The sequence below is a fragment of the Poecilia mexicana genome, unplaced genomic scaffold (genome assembly GCF_051168715.1).
Source record: "Poecilia mexicana isolate PSO_F unplaced genomic scaffold, ASM5116871v1 scaffold_15, whole genome shotgun sequence".
Lineage (NCBI taxonomy): Eukaryota > Metazoa > Chordata > Actinopteri > Cyprinodontiformes > Poeciliidae > Poecilia > Poecilia mexicana.
The window spans coordinates 26,069,436-26,091,810 of record NW_028263384.1 but is presented as its reverse complement, the minus strand read 5'-3'; the positions used below and the strand labels follow the sequence as shown (position 1 = coordinate 26,091,810).

General features: G+C 38.8%; 1 protein-coding gene across 6 annotated transcripts in view; it reads right to left on the bottom strand.

Moving 5' to 3' along the window:
• Positions 1-18,880: 18,880 nt before the first annotated feature.
• Positions 18,881-22,375, bottom strand: part of fgfr2 (fibroblast growth factor receptor 2) — a 54,346-nt gene continuing 50,851 nt past the window's right edge. For all 6 annotated transcript variants that reach the window (XM_088013074.1, XM_088013073.1, XM_088013075.1 and 3 more), the window contains one exon: positions 18,881-20,465. In XM_088013074.1, the coding sequence (XP_087869200.1) occupies positions 20,301-20,465 (165 nt within the window). In that variant the 3' untranslated portion in view covers positions 18,881-20,300. The remainder of the gene's footprint in view (positions 20,466-22,375) is intronic.

The window sequence follows — 22,375 nt, the reverse complement described above, 5'->3', positions numbered from 1 at the left end:
GGCTGGAGTTACGTTATGCATCCACTAGATCAGGGGTGTCAAACTCAATTTCACTGAGGGCCACTTCAGCATATTGGCCCCCCTCAACGGGCCACATTGACGGTACAAATCAGGAGTGCATCCCTGCTAAAACACACCAGACAAAAGGTTGACTTCCCTCATTCAGTTCTGTAGAGGCTTATAATGAGTCAATGGTCCAGGTGTGTTAGAGAAGGAATGCATCTAAAGCTGCAGATGGTAGCTCTGGAAAACTAGACTTGGGCACCCCTAGCATAAATGTATAAAAATACAATGTTAAAAATAAATTAAACAACACTTCATAATGTTAAATAATTGATTTTATGTATTAAAGTTTTAAATATTACATTTGAGTTTCAATGGATGTAAAATTACTGCTCAGTTTAAAAATTACAATATTTAAATCAGTGTTTAAAGGTGAGCAAACAAATAATAAAAACAAGTCACATGGGCAGACATGATAGACTTTACGCAAAGATTTAGTCTCAGAGGCAACTGAAATCACTTAATTTAAAAAATCCTTTCTGAATATCATCTCATGGTCTCTGAACTAAATGTGTCTTTCTGACCGGGAGCTGACGGTGTGTTGAAGAGTTATGGACCGGACGCTTTGGAGAGTCTGGTTAGGAAGTGCATTACAAACCTTTGGTTGAAATGTAGTTTGTAGTCAATTCGTGCTCAAAACCTATTTTAAGTCAATCATCGGCCTATAAAATGCTGGGGGGCCACATGTGACCCGCGGGCCTTGAGTTTGACACATGCATTATGCCATAGAACTGCCAATTGGCAATTGAAGTAAAGTATCTTCGATTTCAAAGAAGCCTACATTGAAGTCGATAGGCAAATGAACCATCATGAAAGAGGAAGGCTCTTGTTGTCTCACTGCACCCCAAAAGATGCATAACCTACAAAATCCATTTCTGTCTGGTTTTGAACCAGAGACCTTTTGCGTGTAAAGCAAATGTGAACTTACAGGAACTACAGGAACTGAACTTATCTGCTTTATTTCAGTTTGAGGTTCCAAAGTTGATGATGTGCGATGCAACGCATGAAAATTTCGGCTTGCACTCAGATGCCTGGATTCAGAGTACAGACCATGACACCACAGAACCCTTGATGACCTTTAGTAAACACCTGTGATGAATAGAACATGCAAAATCTGTTTCTGTCTGGTTTTGAACCAGCAACCTTTTGCATGTAAGGCAAACATTATATCCACTACACTACAGGAACTGAACTTGTCTGCTTTGTTTCAGTTTGAGGTTCCAAAGTTGATGATGTGAGATGCAACGCATGAAAATTTCAGCTGAGGCTTGCACTCAGATGCCTGGATTCAGAGTACAGACCATGACACCACAGAACCCTTGATGACCTTTAGTAAACACCTGTGATGAATAGAACATGCAAAATCTGTTTCTGTCTGGTTTTGAACCAGCAACCTTTTGCGTGTAAGGCAAACATTATATCCACTACACTACAGGAACTGAACTTGTCTGCTTTGTTTCAGTTTGAGGTTCCAAAGTTGATGATGTGAGATGCAACGCATGAAAATTTCAGCTGAGGCTTGCACTCAGATGCCTGGATTCAGAGTACAGACCATGACACCACAGAACCCTTGATGACCTTTAGTAAATACCTGTGATGAATAGAACATACAAAATCTGTTTCTGTCTGGTTTCGAACCAGCAACCTTTTGCATGTAAGGCAAACATTATATCCACTACACTACAGAAACTCATGCTCTTTGCAGTGTTCATGATCCACATTTTGTTAGAGACTAATGTCAACGATGGGCATGGAACAATGTCAAATACTTACAGATCCTCTCAGAGAGCACAGTAACTTGGTGAACAAACTGTCAGACTTATACTTGTGCCTAATTTCACATTACAGTCCATAAACTAAGCCTGGGATCAAAAAATTGTATTGAAGATGTCATTAGCAGATACAAATGGTTCTACAGAGACTTGGCTAAATGGCTAAAAATAAAATCAATACTTACAAATAAAAGATGGTTCAAAAATAAAATTAACACATTAAAATAAAATAAAAATATCTCTTAAATACAATCAACACTTGAAAATTAAAAATGGTTCAAAAATACAATCAACACTTCAAAATACAAAATCTCTGGAAAATAAAATATTATGTATGTTGTTTTGAAAAACATTAGAATATAAGCACTTTTATCAAATCTTCATTGTGGTAAGATCATGTCAGTTCTTCTTAAGTCCATGAAAACTCAACAGTTTGTAAGGTAGGTGAGCTAGCTCAGCAGGTTAGAGCACCATGCTGGTAATGCTGAGGTCATCGGTTCAAACCCCGTATGGGGCAATTCATGTCTAAGGTCTTTCAGACAATCAACACTTCAAAATAAATAAGGGTTCAAAAATATAATCAACACTTCAAAATAAATAAGGGTTCAAAAATAAAATCAATACAAAAATAAAATTAACACTTTACAATAAATAAGGGTTCAAACATAAAATCAACACTTCAAAATAAAATCAATAATTTACAATAAATAAGGGTTCAAAAATAAAATCAACACTTCAAAATAAATAAGGGTTCAAAAAAAATCAATACAAAAATAAAATCAACACTTTACAATAAATAAGGGTTCAAACATAAAATCAACACTTTACAATAAATAAGGGTTCAAACATAAAATCAACAATTTACAATAAATAAGGGTTCAAAAATAAAATCAACACTTTACAATAAATAAGGGTTCAAAATTAAAAATGCTTCATTTATGTTTTCGCATCCACCTGAATAATATGTAGTTGCGCCCCTGGTTGTGTTGAGGAGCCGGTAGTTTATCTTGAGGAAATAAATGACAACGCAGAAGTTAATTAGACTATAACATGTGCAGTCTGCTGCTCAACCACTGCGGACGCGGCTCCGCTTCTGCGAAGAATTAAAAACCGCTGGAAGTAACTCATCCAGCGGATTTAGCAAATGGAGCCTTCTGGGTTCACGTTACCCAGGAGAGCAGCACTCTGGAGGAGCTACAGACGTAACATCTGTCCGTTTCTAAGAAGCGAAACCACGCTAAATGAATAAATAAATAAATAAATAAAAATCCTGGTAAAAGCGCACACTGGACCGCGCAGGGTAAAACACTCAGAGTTCAGTTGATCGGTTTGGATCAGACAGATCCAACTGACGGATGAATTAGCGCAGATTTTTCTGCAGATGGGAACCAGGAGGAAGTGCGTTCAGACCCCAGCGGGTGAAGTGATGCTAATTTAAGTGAAGTCGCTTAATTTAATTTATTAAAAGTTATTGGGGCCTCAGTCAGTGGTTTTTGTCACTACGGAGAAAAATGTAGATACATCTATCTGCTTAATCTGTGATGGGATCTGGATTCACGGTGAATATTAACTAAACCCCCAAAAATGCGACTAAATAGCCGATGTTAATATGATTGTAATTTCACGGATAAAAATAGTACATGACCGATTTTTTTTATTTTTTTTTTATGTTGTCGGTCAAGATAATGGATAACAAAAAAAGTCTAGCGCGACCTGCCGCCCTGACACCAACTCACACACATCTTCATTCACAGTCTTACTTGTAAATTGATTTTTCTTTTCTTGGACGTTTTGATGTTAGTTTGTCGATGTCTCAGTTTTATTCGCTGGGAAAATCAATAAGCAGCTTGAGGTGACTCTACTGCTCTCTAGTGGCTAGAAGCCGCAATGTTGGCTGGTAACAATCGGAATGCATTGTGGGAGATGTAGTTTGTAGTCAATTCGTGCTCAAAACCAATTTTATGTCAATCATCAGCCTATAAAATGCTGGGGGGGGCACATAAAATGACATGGCGGGCCACATGTGGCCCGCGGGCCTTGAATTTGACATATGTGCACTAGATGGAGCTGCACTGAAGTGAATATCAACAAAACAGTCCGACTCCAGGGCCGGGGCGTGACCGGACGACGGTCACCCTTCTCCATTTGCACACAGCATGTTCGTGGAGAACGTGGTGCTAAATGACCTGCAGACGTGGGAAAATAAAATCGGCGGCTGCTTACCGTAGTTGCTAGACCTGTTGTAGCTCAATATTGGTCCTTATAAGGCTCACTGTCGGCTTTTGAGGAGATTGAAGGTTTTTAGGTACGCCTTATAGTGCTGAAAATACGGTAAATAAAACAGACTCAACCCCGTAATAAGGCCATTTATGCAACCTTTGCAGTTACATAGAGGCTTTGTTTTGCTTTGCGCACTGTATTATGTCATGTAATTATAAATTAGGCTCTGCAAGACTGTTGTTTTTGTTGTTGTTGTTGTTGTTTTTTAACCTGTTATATGTGCTTTCTAACTCCAAAATTTAATTCTAAAATATTTTATTTGCTTATTTATTTCAAGGCTGTTGAGGAATTTTTTTTTTCAGTTCAATTAAAAAAATATCCCAGAAAGACATTAAATATTCTTATTACTTATATTATCCAAGTTTCTTCAACGATTCTGTTGTGAATTCTGATGCCTGTGGACAGGGATGATCTCAAGACACTCTGTTGTAGCACAGTGTGATGATGAGGTTGTCCATAATATTTTTTATTTTATGACAAATCCTTCTTCGCACTGTAATCTCCAGAAGTTCCACAGCATCCAACCTGTTAGCTTATGATTTCACATTACATATTATGATCGATGGAAGGAATGGTTTGAACTTCTCCCTTCTCTTTCCTCTTTTTGTTCCTGCTCTGGATCCACGGTGCCTCCTTTTCAACTCATTTGGGATTTATGATTGCAGTTGAGGAATTGTTTGAGCTTTTGTGATGCTAATAAGCTACTTCCAGTTGTAAACCACCTTGCTGCGATGGCTGTACATCATGACAAACGCCCAAAAGTAAAAAAGGAAAAATCTTTTCAGCTGCACAGCATTCTAACCTACACGGAATAGTTGGAGGAAAAAAACAGAGGAAAAAAAATTTTAAAAAGAAAAAAATCAGAACGAAAGTAATAGAGTTACTTCAACACGATGCCACCTTGAGTGGCACAAATTCAGAATGTAGGAATTTTTGAGATTGTGATGTTATTATCAATAATTGTTCCCTTAGCTGCCATAAAAATATGTAGTTTCATCTTGAGAAATTAAAAAAAAAAATTCTTGGAGCGTAGAGAGCCAAACAAGCTAGTCAGATATGCTAGTACTGTATCAATCGGTGTATGTCTGATGAGTTTGTTAGCTTTTTTAATAACCACTCAGACTGCCTGGGACTCAGCAAACACCAACATCTTCCAAAGTAGAAATGGTTTCCAAACCATTAAAAGAAATAAGAGAAAATATAATTCTTCCATCCAGAGTTGAAACCACAGGTAAACACTGAAGTACCAGTCTTGGTTAAAATGTTGTTTTTGTGTCGCCAGATAATTAACAATTCCCTGAAACACAATGGGCACAGCTGTTTTTGGACAACCTCAGGGGTTGGAGATTTTAATGCTTTGGATTTTCTTACCTAAGGAATGTAACAGGGTGTGAAAGCAGCGCCAAGAATTACAGAAACTGACTTTCCAATTGCTTTCCTTCGTCACCATCCCGGTTAATATGACTTCCGCAACTTTTTGGCTTCCAAGTTGCACAGACAACACTGTGTGTTTGTGTGTGTGTGTGTGTGTGTGTGTGTATGTGTGTGTGTGTCATCATACATAACGTGCATGTGTATGTTGTTATTTCCACAGTCTAAGCCCAACACGCTGGTCTTTTTTATTGCTTGCACATATTTAACGGGTTTTCCTGCCCTGAAGCTAGAGGAAGACCAAACATCCTCCACCATAAATTTTCTCCAAGAGTGCAATCTGGAGATCATGCCACACAGGAAACCATAGACGGACACACACACACACACACACACACACACACACACACACACACACACACACACACACACACACACACACACACACACACACACACACACTCACACATAAACAGAGAGATGGGGAATGCACAGAGAGGAAGCGAGAGTAAGAAAACATGGAGTATTTATCTTTTGACGCGTGTTGAAATAAAAGGGTTGCAGTAGAACAAAATTAGCAAATAGGAAAAAAACAACAACAAATGAAGCAATTCAGCTGGTTTATCTTCAAGATAAACAACATCGTATCAATCACTGGATGTCTGTGACTGCTCCTCTTCACATCGCCGGGCTAATGGGAAATCAAATTTGAGAAACATCTTTACCTCATTGCTCATCTCCAGGACAAATTAAATGGAATCTATTTATCAGACATGATTCAACCTCCACACAAATTCCTATTTACCTCAACTGTGATAGATGAGGGTCGTTATGGTGATTAAATTTGCTCTGAATGTGTCCGTATGACAGCTGTCTTTGGCTTCCCTACTACTTCGTCTGCGGCTCAACATGGATTGATGTGTCTGCATGGGGATGAATACGCACTCGGTGTTTTTTTAGTGGGTAGTGCCTGTGATCCTTTAGAGTTAGCTTTTATTTTTGACAATGATGCACCAAGAGCGCTGCGTTTAGTCTTGGCTGTTTTAGATTCCAGTCAGTTGCAACTGGCTGGACTCAGGGTTTTTGCGGTTAGGTCTTTTTTTTTACATATACGTTGCCTTACAAACACATTTTGTCACATTACACTCACAAACCTGTATGTTATTGGGATTTTATACAATGTTGTGAAATGGAAGGAAGATGCTGAATGTTTTTTTAAATATTTTTTCAAACAGATTTCTGAAAAGTGAGGAATATATACATTCAGCCTCTTGTACTGTGGCTCTCATTATTTTCTGTTGGACTTATTTTGCCCTTTTGAAGGGAAACATTTTCTAATTCATCAGAGCGAGGCCTGAGGAAGAAGTAGAGATTTGGCTGATAAAAACCCTGGATAAAAACTAACTTTCTGTCCACTGCATAAAGCAAAATAGACTCTCAAGCATTTTTATTATTGCATTCCTGTCAGAGTCCTGTCCCCATGGCAGTATATAACCTAAAGAACTGGTGTTGCCAGAAAATAGAAATCCCCCAGCTGAGCACTAATTTCATGATTTAAAGCCGTTTAATAGCACAGAGGCCAAACTTGGGATTGGTTGGACAGACATACACAACAGAAAGAAATTAGCTTATAGGCAACACCTGGTAACACACAATCAAACCCCATTTCCCATTTCTTCTTTCTCCCCTTGTTTATATGGATTTCTCATTTAGCACCTCAGAGTTATGTCTTCTGACAGCTAAATGGTATTGGACATGTTACAAATGACTGCTTTTGCACTTTATATCCAGTGTTTTGGGACTCGGGGAGCAAGTGGATTCAAAGTTAGTTAGATGTAATGTCTTCCTCTTGGTCTGCCTCAAAACAGTACTGGTGATGCAACTTTAAAAACATAATTCAGATATTGAATATTTGCCCATTAGATTAAAGTTTGTGTTTTGAAACTGTCTCTTTATCATGTTTTTCTGAGCGCTTTTCTAGCATCTTAGATTGTGTCAGAAATGACGGCTTTTTTTTGCTTCAAGCCTGTATTTTGAGTCCGATTCCTTTCAGGTCATAAAACGGTAAATGTTCTGCCCTTTTTCCAGCCTCGCTGAGTCACATACATATCAATATCAACTTAGGACTCCAATTTTTGTTTGGAGACATTAGATATTTAGTTAGTAGACGCTGGATGCAGACTTACAAACTCCTGACTAATTTTTCCTCCTGATCCACAGCCCAACCCTTCCTCAGCCCATCTCTGTCTATGCTGGGGGGAGAAACCAAAGACAGGAAGGGAGATTAAAACGTTTCCTAGTTTGTGAGCTGAAGCTGGAGATGCTCTACCACCGCTTTCAGAGCTAATCCTGGAAGGATTTAAAACTCCCACAATCTACCTCCTGACACTCACAGCCATGAGGCTTGGAAAGCCAATAAAATTGTTTTACAAGGTGACATGACATAAAAACACAGGGAGAGCAAAGAAACTGCTCGGTACTATCTCAGCGAAAAGTCAAAAACATTATTTTTTTCCCTTAGCCTGTTTCTGCCTCCAACGTTTGATCTTGTGCTTTAATATCGCGTGTCTGTTTGTCCAAGAACAAGCTAGTGGATTTCAACCCGGTTTCTCCATGGCTGTTTGAAGCCGCCTGGTGGATTGCACGGTCTGGAGAGCCGCTCCCTGTCTGCCATCACCCTTGTCCACTTACACACAATCTGGGCCGCGGTGGGACTGAAGAGGGGATTATGTATCCGTCTGATCCTGGAGGGGCACACACTTAACACCACTGTAAACAACATAGCCATATGAGGGGCTCACACTGAGCTGAACTTTGGAGGTGCGGTGCACTTTCTGACTCAAGATGTCTGTGCAGTACCACTTTAAAGATATATCAAAAAGCAGTACTGTACAGAACTATTTTTGTTCCTAATAGGTGCAAGTTTAGCTACTTAAATTGTGATGGTTGAAAGCAGTTTTAACAACTCAGGCTATATAATTTGTATGTTTGCCCACTATTTCTTTCTAAGTTAACGCAGTTGCTATTTTTGCCATGAAATCTCAGCCATTAAACTACATTTAAGTGATTGAGATCTAGAAACAACAACAACCCCACAAGAGCTCATTTTTAGAAGTTGTGCATGTTCTCTTGACCTACGGAGAATTTCTGATAATTATGCAAGAATATTTGTAATCGGGCAGGTCTGTTGGAAAAAATGTAAAAAAAAGCATTTAAAGCCAGAAGCAGGAACTCAAAAAGAGAAATGAGGCAAAAATGTTGAACTTTAATGATTAAACAAGACGAACAAATGAAGGCGATAGAATGCAACTGTTACGATTCCAAAACCCAAAACCTGTCTGGAAAACAAATAAAACATGGAGGAAGCCAATGAACAGAGCAGCAAGAGGTGAAAAGTATTTACAGTGTGAAAGATTAATGGGAATCTAAACAGAGAAACATGTTTCATGACATGCCAAACAAACATAGATTAAAAAAAATACGAGCTTTCAACAAAACTACAGAGAGCAAGAAAAACAAGAGAGAAACTGGCAGAAATAACACAATAAAAGACAACATGTGATTATGATGGCTAAACAGTGTTGCATGGTTGAAGCTAATGAGGTGAAACTTTGTTCCGGTTATATCGACATCTACAATCACATCACATTTTTAACTCCACCACGCCACAAAAATATTGCTTTTAAAAATTGTAGAGGTCTATATTTAACTGTGGATTGCAATCATTTTCAAGTTTTATTGTTGCTGACTGATATTTTTGGGTCTTTACTTTTTACTTTCTCCCACTAGTTTCAAGATTAGTTCACTGATGATTTGCAGATCTTTTAAACCATTCAAGCTAGTAGTTATTCTACAGTTCATCATCATCACAGAACTATCTAAAAGATAGCAATGCATACAGAAATATATTCTCAAACCAATCATTTATTAAAATGCAACTAATATATTCCATTGTATTTCACACAGTCAATTTTAATATTGCTGAGAAGTCAGTGTATTTCAGAAACTCAACTCAGTAATTGAAACACATTACAGAGTGATTATACAGAAATATGAGTTTTCTAGCTTTTATTTCCATTACTAATGATTTTCTGCTTACAGCCAATAAAAACACAACATTTAGCATTAGAATATTTTTCATCAGTTACATATCACATCAGAGTAATATTTATAGGACAAAAAAAAAGTATTGTGTAGTTGTTTGCAGCAATAGCAACGTTAATGGCTTTCTCCAGAAGAGAATTAGGGTTAAGCATGAAACGACAGGGTCAAGAGTATGATCTATAGAGCGAACCATAAGTTAATGGTTGCAGTCTGAGAGCAAAGTGTCCTCCTGGGAACATATTGGGACAATTTGATCGGCCCACTTATTTTTTTTTTACCTTACAAAAGTCCAAAAAGTCGGAATATTTCTGAAGGGAAAGCAGATACGATACAAACAATAATGGTTTCAAAGCATAGACCTGTGGCAATAGAAGTAGAAGACAACAAGAAGGACAATTCAAACAAAACTGAAGAGAAACCCTCAGATTTTCTATTTTAAAGTTACAGTTCAGGCCAGAAATCAGCACATTGTTGTCTTGTCCTGCGTCACACCTCAACAGTCACATTTTGATATTTTTCCATACAACAGAGGCATGTCCTAACTAAGTTTGTGTATTTATTTATTTATTTATTTTTATCTAATTCAAAGCAGCAACCAAATGTAGGGATCTTAAAACCCATAAATTTGAGCATTGTTTTCTTGAAGGAATCAAAGAAAGACCAGCTGAACTCACAGCTAAAATATGTAAACTGTTTTGAAGGAATCCGGCTCCCCTACCCACTCACCCACTTTTTTTTATTTTTTTATTTTGCATATAATTCCCAAGCAACAGACAATGTTGCTGCTCTGGGAGAAATGGCATGAAACAGGGCCCATTTTAGTGGTCAGAAGAGCTGGAGATGCTTCTTTCTAGTGGTTGTGCGTGACAGAAGTTCATGTAAAAAGATCTTGGGTCATAATTTGCTTGGCTTGGGCCATGGAACTTTATTCAGATGCAGGATTTGGAGCGTGGGGATTAGAGGGGGAGAAGAACAGAGAGCTGCCCCATAAAAACACCCAACACAATATGGTTCACATTTTTCTGCCCTATGCTAAATGTAGCATTAACTGAAGTGTAGCTGAAGTTAAGCAGTGCACTTATACAGTAAATGTCCTCCTTTGACTTTGAAACTGTGTGAGGCTTCCAGATCAATCTGCCTCTCTGTGTTTCTTTCTCCTTTACTATGGTTGCTTTTTCTTCATAGGTCTGGATCTGGAAGTAAACAAATCCAGTGAATGTCTGAGTCAAGAGACCTCCTGTCTCTGTGCTTTACCTAAATGTGTTTCAGGCAACACGTTTAGTGCTGATTGTTCCCACTCGCTGCCGCTGATGACAGCCAGGGCACAGACTTCCATAAACATAATAAATCTCCTCCAATGATGGCGACTCCTCTAACAACCTCCACCCCCCCCCCCTTTTTCTTTTCCTTTTTAATCAGAGTCTTTGTCAAGTCACTCACAACCCAAATGCAACCTGAGGATTTATCTGAGTGTAGTTCAAATATAATTACCGTCATCATCATTATCAACTGATACAGCCGTCAACAAGCCGCAACACATTCGTGAATGTGTTAGAGATCTGCGCAGTAAGCCTTGTGAAGGAGGTAATTTCTCCTTCTAGTCTGCAGCTCTCCGTGAGGCCACCCTGAATCTGTGCTCTGGGAGCGCTGCTTAAATGAGCGGAGCCAAGGCATTTCAGCAGAGGTTTATTTTTGCAGCCTTCCCTCTGTGTGCCTCCACCACATCCTCACCAACCCAGAACAGCATGGCTCTGTGCTGCAGTTCAGGAATGGCCCATCACTCCAGATTGTAGTGTAGCCCCTGCCAGTGAGTGAGGGTTTGAAACCCTGGCTGTCAGCCTACAACCACAACCTCTGACAGTCGAAGGCCTCGGGCCCTTCTGAACCAGCACAAAGCACCTTTTCAGGGGCCCTCTCTCTTCTTTTTGTCCACCCCGCTTAGCGCTCAGCTAGAGGCCAGCTGCCCCGCAGAACCTGGGAGGGAAAGTATCCAGCATAAATGGGCAGGGGTTCAACCAGCAGATTTATGTATTCCCAAGTGGAACAGATGAATGAAACCAGAAGGAAGTAAATGTAGTATCAGAATGTGAAGGACTCCCGCTGGCCGAGGAGGCTAAAGCAGAGCAGCAATATTTCATTGATCACAATTACATTGATCCACGACAGTGAGTGCAGTTGACTTAATTCACTCAAACACTCAGAGATGGAAAATCTGAAAATAGAAAAAACAAAAACTGCAGAGATTCAAGCAGATGGATGCTTACCAACAAACGGACTTTTAAATAACAGCTTGTCGGGGTTTTGGGCCAACAGCAAACTTTGAACCGTTCGTCCTTGTAGCAGGTTTTCAGATTTAATAGACTGTGCCTACACCCTTTATTGTGCTTGTATGAAAAAGGCAAAGATCCAAAACGTTGCAACACTTAACAACTGGCATGTGGTAGCAAACTCAAAAAAGGGAGAACCAAAAGAGCTTTGAGGTGGGTGATTAAGTCAGGATATGTAATTATCTTCTCTTGCCTGGGCAGGATGAAATAATCTCCTGTTGTATCTGAGCTATAGGGCAGGTAGGAAGACACATCTTTCTTTTTCAAAGAGCATATATCATCATTTTTAAAGTTCTTCCCTTCTAGCTATATCGCCGCTTGTAACTCATGATATGTTATTAATTCCAATGACCAAAACTTGGAAATATGAGAAAAAAAAGAGCATGGCAGAAGAAAGGAAGCACAATGAAGCAAAGAATACCACAGAGAGTAGCTGATTTTGAGCTATTGTGTTGTGCCAAACTCCTGCATCGATGCAAAACAGAGACAAAATTAGTAATAGCAACATTTCTAGCTCAAATTTCAGTTCATGAAGTCCACATTCATATTCTGAATTATCCTGTGGGGGAAAAGGATGCCAAAAGAAAAGAAATGCTGAGAGTATTTGCTTGCAGACCTAACAAACTGGTACTGTGGTGATCCAAGTGTTTTTGTTTTTTTTTTATCAACAAAACAACCCATTACTTATGTGAGTACAGTGAGCAATTTTCAAATGGATTATAGGTGCAGGAAAATATTTGTCTCATCCAGAACACTGAAATTATAATGCCCTGTGAGGAAACAATTTTGGCAGAGTGCTGTGCATTGAACAACATCCTCTCATCCCGTCTTAAAGGAGTCATTTTAGTGAAGGCAAGCAGTCCTACTGCACAGTTTCAATTAAACAACGTTTATGAGCGCCTCTCTTTTGCAGGTCCTTTTTATTGATGGGTTTACTCATGGCAATAACAGCTCTATATACACATACAAACCATTTGTCTCCATCCAGTCTGTCCGCTGTCACAAAGGCAAGGCGAGGCAACAGACTCTGCTGTCGAAGACACACAGACAGCCATGTTTCTGTCCTCCTTTCAGGAATATACTGCACTCTCTGCTCAGCTGGGATTGTGCTGGGGAAGTACATCTTTCTTAGTTTTCTATAAATGTAAAACTAAATCACTTTTGCTGCATTTTTCACTGTACCAAAATCTAAGCTCCCATGAAAGTGTTTTTCTCTGCTTTTTGTCCAGAATGGAAAGCAAATCATGCCCACTTTTAACATTTTGCCAGGACACCATGAGGACTTCATTGGATCACAGCAAACCAAGTATGTCTGACCCATGGGGTGGGTGTTATGATTGACATCTCTGGGCAGGGAACATTATGAGTCAGCTTCTTTACAAAACACACCCATGGTTGTAAAACATGGCACATTAGCCCAGCTTACCAAGCGCTGCCACTTTACAGTCCAAAATCATTTCAGAAATTGTCTGAACAACAAAACAGAACAAAAACACTCATAAAGTTATTGGCCAATTAACATAACAATATGCATATGCACACTAAGCCTTGTAGGTTTAGCGAGTTAATTGCTTTTTTACATAACTAGTTAACCCTCTTGGAATTGTTACAAGTAGTAAAACAGTCTCAGCTGCCCGTAAAGCTGTCTCTGCAGCTATAGGCAGCTCAGCAGCAAGTAAATTGCACAGTGACTGAACCGATCTCAGTTTAAATCCTGATATTCTGAATTCATGTTCAGATGGGATTCTTTCTTACTATCTTGACCCTCAGGTTTTTACATATTTCTATATGATTTTTTTTTCCTTTTTTTCTTTTTAAACAAAACCGATGCACACATTGTCAGGACAAATGTTTTGTGGCCTATAAAGCTTTATATAATGTATAGGAGTTCAGGACATTATTTGTTCTTTTTATTGTAAAATCGTTTTCTATTTGTAAACTGGTAATTGTCATGGTGCGTTTTTGATTAAACTACTGTCAGTTTGGAAGTTTAGAAGCTGTTATGTCTTGCGATATGCTGTATATTCTGAAATGTTATGAGATTGTTTTTCCTGCTTGCATATTCAAAAACGTCAGCATGTTTTTGGTTTTACTTTTATATCTTCTGATATTTTTTGTGCTCTGGGATATTCTTTGTTGTATTTATACAAGTCATGTTTGATTAGATGTGTTTTGTGTTTTTTTTTTCTAAAATCAAATTGTGCTTTTTTTTTGCTTTATGTTGAAGTGATTTGCTTGTTTCAAGCCCACCATTTTTTATTTATTTTTTATTTTTTTTGTATTTTTTACTTTTTTGATGTACGCAACAACAGGCCAGATGGTTCCAACCGGATCACATTATTCCCTTGACTCCTGCTGGGTCAACAAACAAAGTTCTTGAGTTTTTGCAGACCTGTTCCATTATCATCCTCTAAACAACCGAGTTTCAGCTCTTCTCTTTCAAGAACCGTTGCCTAAGTCCTCAACACAAAACAAAGTCAGCGTGCAAACCCACTGGAAGTAGAATTGGTGATTTACAGTTGCTCCGACACAATTACCAAATGTTTAGAAGATCCCACAGGGCATCAAACTGCACACAACCTACATCCTCATGCAGCCACACACACACACGCACGCACGCACGCACGCACTTACACACTCTTAACTTGTTTATCCTTCCATGCAGAACAAGACACGGTGCCTTGCAAGCCCTTAATCAAACAAAAGTAGACCCCTCCCTCGTGTGAGCACTGACCTGGCGATGAACCATTTATTTTCAGCTACTAAATGGGAGCTTTAGGACCAGAGCCTTCACCGATATATACCCAGAAACTACTAAACATTGGATGAAGGGGTGAAATTAAAGATTTGCTTTAAGAATCATAAGATTAAAGTATAGCAGGAACGCATTTGTCTTCCAACCAGAAATGAGACCCTTCGTTTCTCTTATCATGCAGAGCTCAGCTCTGGTGAGTGGAGAAAGTGTTCTGCTTAGGATTGAGCCATGGATATGAGGGGAGTGGAGGAGGGAGGGTCACATGGCAGCTTTGTTAAACTTTAAGTCACCCTCGAAACTACACAACCTCCTCCCGTCCGGCCCCTCCTCCTCTCCTGTAGTCCGTGGGGGTCTTATCTCCTGTGGATGTGGGCTCCTCTGGCCCTCACAAAAAGCCGCGTGTTGACATTCCTGCAGGCCGAGCCTTGTGCAAACATACCAGACCCCACCAGATGGCCAAGCAAGGCAGAGAAGGACTGAGATGTAAAGGATGTGGAGGAAGATTGACAAAAGGGGGAAGAAAAAGTAATAATAATTGGCTTGGTGAAAATCGCATTTACAGCCAAAATGTCAATTTATCAGCCTGACACATGGCCAAAAGGCCTTCTGTTTAACTCTGAGGCAAATTAAGTTCTGAGCCAAATGTTTTCCTTAACAAAACCTTCCTAATCCAATGTGGTTGGTTACCTATTAACAAAAGAGAAGTTTTAAAGTTTCTGAACATGTCAGATTTGCTCTCCCTCACTGACACTTAAACAGAGTTTCTACAGGTTTATCATCATTATAATCAAAATTTAAAAGCTATATGAATTACGAAATAAAACTTATAAAAGCATATATTATGTACATGTCATAAACGTATATTATATTGATTATTTGTATCACTACGAATACTCTGGCAGTTTTTAGAGAACTGTACCCAAATGTAAAAGCTCAGTTTAGTGGAAGGAGAAAGTGTGAAGTCTTCCACCGTAAACATGGAGGAAAAGAACAATACCATTGGTCCAAGATATTCTATTTAAATACAAGAACAGTTTACATTTCATTTGGAAATCTGGGATCCAGTGTTTGGACTAAGAATGGAAAGCCACAGAATATGAGCTGCTTGAAGTCTAATGTGAAGCACATCTGCTGGTTTTGGTCTACTGTGGTTTCTGAAGTCAACGCACAGTCAACGCAGCCATCCACCAGGAAATTTTAGAATTGCTCATGCTTATCTTCTCACGAGCATTATGGAAATGATTACTTCAATTTACAGTTTATTTGGCACCTGCCCACTTCTGCCAGGGTTGATTATGTAACCTGCCAGACCTAACAATGGAAAGAAGATGAAGGCCGTTGTCTAAACCCACCTTAGCAGCGCCACACATTGCAAAGGTCTTCTGCAATATTCAAATGTTCAGATAAACTAAATTGTGGCTTTTCATTCACTGATAAGCTGTGATGCATCACTCTTCATGCAATGAATCAATTCAATACACAAGTTTGACTTTTTGAACTGCGTTGCTGATCTGAATTTAATGAACTTGATTTAAATTATTTCACTAATGGGAAAAATGTCTTGTTTCACTGGCAGATTACTTTACTTATACTTAGTACTTTTCCATCAGTATTAAGGAATTATGCACTGAATGCAAGCTTCTACGTCTTGCTGAAAACTTACTTGGAAGTTATTTTTGTCTCCATTCAAGTGTACTAAAATATTTGCGCTAAATAGACCAAAAATACTCAGTATGATTTTGTGTTGTTGCAGTGTACAATTTGAGACTTTGTATGACAACCTTGCAGAGGCCTTAGTAAATTTTCCCTAAATTATGAAAAGTGTTTAATAACTTTCTGCTGTTTACATTAATAATGCGAGGAAGACATCTGAGATGCTTTGAAAAGTCACCTCCTCCAGCCTTCCTCCCTGAAGACATGCAGAGTTAAGAATTAAGGGTCAGCGGGTTAATCTTTGGGGCAGTAGACGACCAGAAGCCATCCAAACGGAAACTCATTTAAGGGTTCGGCTGAGTGCGGTGGGTCATGTTTATCAGCTTAGGAGAAGAAAAATGTCTCTCAAATTAAATGAAGATGTAAAAGTTAAATAAATGTTAGGCAGATTTGTGTTAGATTTGCCCCTAAGGACAAATGCCCAAATCTTACCCCATGTTGCAGAATGTACTGCATCAAATAAATGCGGGGTGATCTCTGAAAGCATCTTCTGAAAAAAGGACAGTCCTAATCCTCTGTTTGGTGTCCATGGAGTTCAGCCCTCCTTATGTGTACCATCAGCCTACAGCACAATAGACAGTCATTCCAATAAAAGTCTGAAAGCCAGTGTGGATATCCGGCTCTCTTTTTCTCCAAACTATCCCTTTAATGGTTTATCCCGCCACCCTTTCTTTTTGCTTTCCCAATCCCCCTCCATTCCTCCATATTCTATGGAAAAAAAGGAATGTCTCTCCGACTGAGTTTTTCCTCCCAAGTCCTTTTTTCAGGTTCCGGAAACATGAGGAGACACGTCTACTGGAGGGGATGAACCTGCTGGATGAGTGTGTTTGTTCAAAACAAGCTGCACCTTGGTGATAGATAGAGGGGTCTCTGGGTTTATGCAAAAAAAAGAAAAAAAAAAAAAAGAAATCAGTCTATAAAACACTTTGTTTCCTCACTAAATTACAATTCGCTGCAGCTTGCAGCTGCTTGTGGCCCAAATCATAAAACCACGTTTTTTATGGAGAGCTTCCTTCATGTCAGACTCACATATTTAATCATAGTAACATTTACCAGAAAGAGAAACGGCAAAAACATTAGCTATAGACAATCACAATTTACAAAGTGATTGAAAGTGAACATCCAGCTCTTCTGTATGGACTCCTGTGGTTTGGACTGACGCAGAGTTTGGTCAAATAGCTATGAAATTAAATACAGAGATTTATGTTCAACCACAAAGGGAATTTCAGTCACTTTACTGACTTATTGATGTTTCAGACTCTGTAGCCAGCAATTTTAGTTAGAAATGCTTCATTCTACAGCTAAACACAAACATAATCATGCCCCCAGCTGATTGAGGTTTTAAATGATTTACCCAAGACGTTTCTGACAGGAGGTGAGACAGGCAAATATATATATATGTCACTATTTATTTAGAATGTATTTCATGTTTTTAATAATGGACTTTTTTGAAAAATTATTAGGGAAGATGAGTTTTAATTTTATCATTAAATGGGCAACCCAAAATAGTAATAAACCTCAGATCTGGATATTTAGGAAAGAAAAAGCAAGGTTTTTGGTTTCTGATTGTCACAACTATTGGGTAAGAAGTAATTCTAAAACTAAATAAGAGTAAATCTCAAAAATACAAGTAAATATTTTAAAAAATATATTAATAACTAAGCTTTCCCTATAGACATAAACATGAAATAATATGTCAAGTCTAACAAACAGGCCTAGATCAATTATATGTGTTTATGCACAATTTTGAGTGTCTAAGTTGGAAATGTTTGCATTGTTACTTGCACGTAAAATCAGCCATGACATCCTCTGTAGCAGCATAATCTACTTTTTATATTTTTAACATATTGTACTTTGCTTAATGTCACACACTCATGTATTCCTGAATTCCCCCTTTGAGGGACAATAAAGTTTCTATTTCTTCTATCTGCCACATGTGTAATATTGTGCAGGGCAGACAAGCAGCCACTAAAACAGAGCACAGCCACATTTACTGCTGCTAATGAAACCCCATACCAGATCTGCTGTGATTAACTTAGATCAAATCAGGTAAATCAGCCGTTCGCTCTGCTGAATTAAATCTGTCCCGATAAGAGGAGATCAATGAGCCCATCCATGAACATATTAGGAGGGCCAACAAACCGTCTTTGACTGATCCCTCAGATCGCAACGCAAAGCGGGACCATCATTACAATTACAAGTTTCCTTTTTCATTAATGGAATTGCTTCGACATCATGCCATGAATTAAACATCAATTTAAGTGGATTCAATCTGCATCTGTGCTGAGCTTTGCAGTTTTGTTTTCAATCTGGGCGATCCAGATGTGTTCACTTATAGCTCCTTCGCAGATTTGTCCAAGTTCTTGGAGCCTAAAACATGAAATGAAACCAGAATGTACTGTTCAGTAATAACATGGGGTGTACCTTTTTGGCACGTGTACAGAAAAAAATGTTGCTGGAAACAGGCGAAACTCATAATCTGAGACAAGCACAGGTAGGTATATTTTCAACATTTATTCTTTGCAAATGCAGCATGAATGCCTGCAAAACAGCATCTTAATGTTGGTCCAGTAGAAAACAAAAACAAAAAAAACACTTGTTTTAATACTTTGTTTTTCATATTTCAATTTTGTCCTGGGAATTTTGAGTTTATCTTTGTTTCAAATGAGGAAGCAGATTGCACGTAGACATTTTCAAATTATTATGTCTTTTACTTATATATAAATATCCAAAAAATTTCATATCTCAAACCGCGGCAAAAAAAAACAAACAAAACAAAAAGAGGATAGAAATGGCATCAATATCTAAATACGAAAAGGATTAGATGACTATAAAATGTACAGTTTTTAAAAATTTTTAACTTAATATTCACATTCATGTATAAAACTTACAAAAGCTGGATCTCTCCAAACTTCTAAAAATAGAACCTTTCTGTTAACTGCTGAAGGATTATTTTTAAATTACCATACATTTAACGGATTATTCCATATCATCAGCATTAATGTAATAATTTCCACCATCTTGTTTTTTTTTTTTGTACTTTTTTGATTCATTTTTTTTTAAAATATGTAACTCAATAAATTAACATACTAGAGCAGTCCCTGAAAGCCAATACTTAACTGTGTTACTGAGAAAGTGTGTGTGTGTTTAACAGAGGGTGTGTGAGGAGAAATATAGGACATCTGTCAGCATAACCTGCCTCATAAATGGGAGCAGGGTGTGGAGGTGGGGGTTGTTTCCAAGTCCATACAAAAAATAATTCATAGTAAATATATAATATATTTTTATACATATTTGAATATATTTACAAATATAGCCAGCACTTTTCATTACATTGTGGATTCCTCCTCCAGAATAATCAGGGATGTTTATCTAGAGAACTGGAAAAAAATGATGCACCAATATTACAAAATTAACAAGAAAAGTTTTTATATCTGCTCTCCTCGTATTCCTGTTTTGTTAGTCGGTGCTCCATATGCGAGTCCCTTTTTCCTATTCGTCTTCTAGCTTTATGTTTTCTTCTTCCTTTGTTTATTTTTTCGTTCATACCAGTCCTTACATTCCTCCAGGAGTAAACAAGTCTTGGAATGCCAGCCACCGCTACTTGATCACCAAGCAAGCAGCGCTGTGGAGCTACTGGGTAGGAAGATGAGAACCGAAAGATGAGAAAAAGCTGCGTGTTTACACGAGAGAGGAAGAGGAGGCCTCAGGGAATGTCAGCTCGTCCAGTCAGTACGAAGGAGCTTCCGTAACGCGCTCCGTCCCCTCCGTTAAGACCTCAAGTGTTCTGAGTTGGTGTGTGGCAGTGCTAGTCCCCGATCGGGTCCGTTTCAGAGGTGTCTGTGCTACGTGTGTTCAGCGACTGTGAGGTTGGGGCAGGCCAAGAGTTGGCTCAGGGTCCGAGCCGGCAGAGGCTCATCTCTTGGCGTTCCCGTTGATGTGCTGGTACTTGGGGAGGCAGGGCTCGTCCGGCAAGGGATCGTGGGAGAACACGGAGTCGTCGCCGGAGGAGCAGGAGCTGCGAGTGTCAGGGAAGCTGGGGGAATACTGCTCCGCAGGAGCACACAGGTCCAGATATTCCTGAGGACGCAGATAGAGGAGAAAAGGAGTGTTAGAAACAAAAAAAAATCTACATTTGGATAAACAACAAAAAAGTGGCACAGGATCAAAAGCAAACAGGAGAAAATAAATTGAGAGCTGAAACCGGGTCAGCAAGACCCGGGACTTTCCAGAGGAGGACTGGAAAAAGGGTGGGGGGGTGAGAACAGTATCACCTTCATAATGATATTTATCTGAACCATACCAAATCACCCTGGGAGGACATAAAAAATGGAAAAGAAAAATAATCTTCAACTGGATACTACATGAAAATATTTGTAGAAATAATAGGTAATAAATCGAATCTCGGGCTGCTGTCTGATCCAGCAGAGCTAATAAGAAAAGAAAGTTGACCTGATCGCACAGCAGAGCAGTTCAAGATGGGCTGGATGTTGAGAGCAAAACTGGCAGTGTATGTGGAACAACTGTGAGCCAACCAAGACATGAACCTGAACTGACAGGCAGGACAAGCAGAACATGAAAACAAGAGGCAGCCAAAGGACTTATTAGCTCTGAGGGAGCTGCAAAAATCCACAACTCAGGTGGGAGAGTCTGTTCACAGGGTAACCATTAGTCATTTATGGAAGGAAGTGATCTGGTCAGTTTACATAAATGTTAACCTTTTTGGCAGAGACACGGAGAACAAGGTGAAGCAGAATCCCTGCCTGAACATATACTATCAAAAATGGTGGCAGTAGCATCATGCTTTAGGATCGCAACATAATGGGACTCGGCCAGCTGTTTTCAAGCCAAAGATTGTAAACTATGTATGTAATTTTCCGTAACAAAGAAGCTGTTAGTGGATAACTACCAAAAATATTTTAATTTTCATCTCCTAAAGAAGCAGAAGCAGGCATCTAGTAAGTTTTAGGATCAGAATTTTTTCCAAAGTTTTGCAGGGAAGGCTGAACGTCTGGAATTTTTTAAAATGGAATTTGAAACTTGAGTTTTAAATTGATAGTTGAGATTGAATTCAAGACCATACATACAGTGCATAATTCAACAGAATAGTTCTGATTGAATATAAATGTGTTTTAAAAAAAGGCCAAGTCAAAGTCCAAATATTTAATTTGAACTCAGACAAGTTAAAAATTGATGTTCGCAGAGGCTCTTCGTCAAATCCTATTGAGTTTTAGCTATTTGGCAAAGAAGAAGGGCAAAAAAAAATTCATACTTTGAGTGTGATGTTACCCAAAAAGATTTGTAGCTGAAATTGCTCAGAGAACTCACACAGGCTGACTACAAAAGCATGTAACAATTTTCAGATTCATATTTGGCTGAAAACCACATCTTATTTTCCTTCCACTTCACTATTTAGCAATACTCTGTCCTAGTCAATCAGAAAAAACAACGTATGGGAATACGTTAGTGGTCGTAGCAAAATATAATTTCCCTGAATTCTCTGGGAAACTGAGGAACAATATACTGGCCCTCTACTGCATCCTCTCCCACAACTTCAGTCAAAACAGATCTGAAACCTGGCCCTGAGAAGCTTGACATAAACAACAGGAGATGGTTTGAAAAAGAATCAAGAAGCTGGCAGAGCTCAGCTAACCGCCATGAAAAAGGAAAGATGAAAACCTCCAGAAATCCTGTTATTAATTTTTGACTCAGTCCAGTCTTGTGAAGATGTTTGTGTCTGTTGAGGCCCCCTTTTTTCCCCTCTGCTTGTCTTTAATGGCTGTTACTGGGTCTCGCTGTGTGGATGAAGAGTTTTTGGGGTTTTGCAGAAAAAAGAGCACTGGCTTCCATTTTCCCAGCTCAACACGAAAAGGCTCATATTACTAAAGATCTCCACATCTGCCAGCGGTTTGGGGTAGAGGTGAAGGAAGGGGGGAGAAAAAGGGGCAAGAAAGGGGAGCTTTATTACATTTGAAAAGTTCGAACTCATA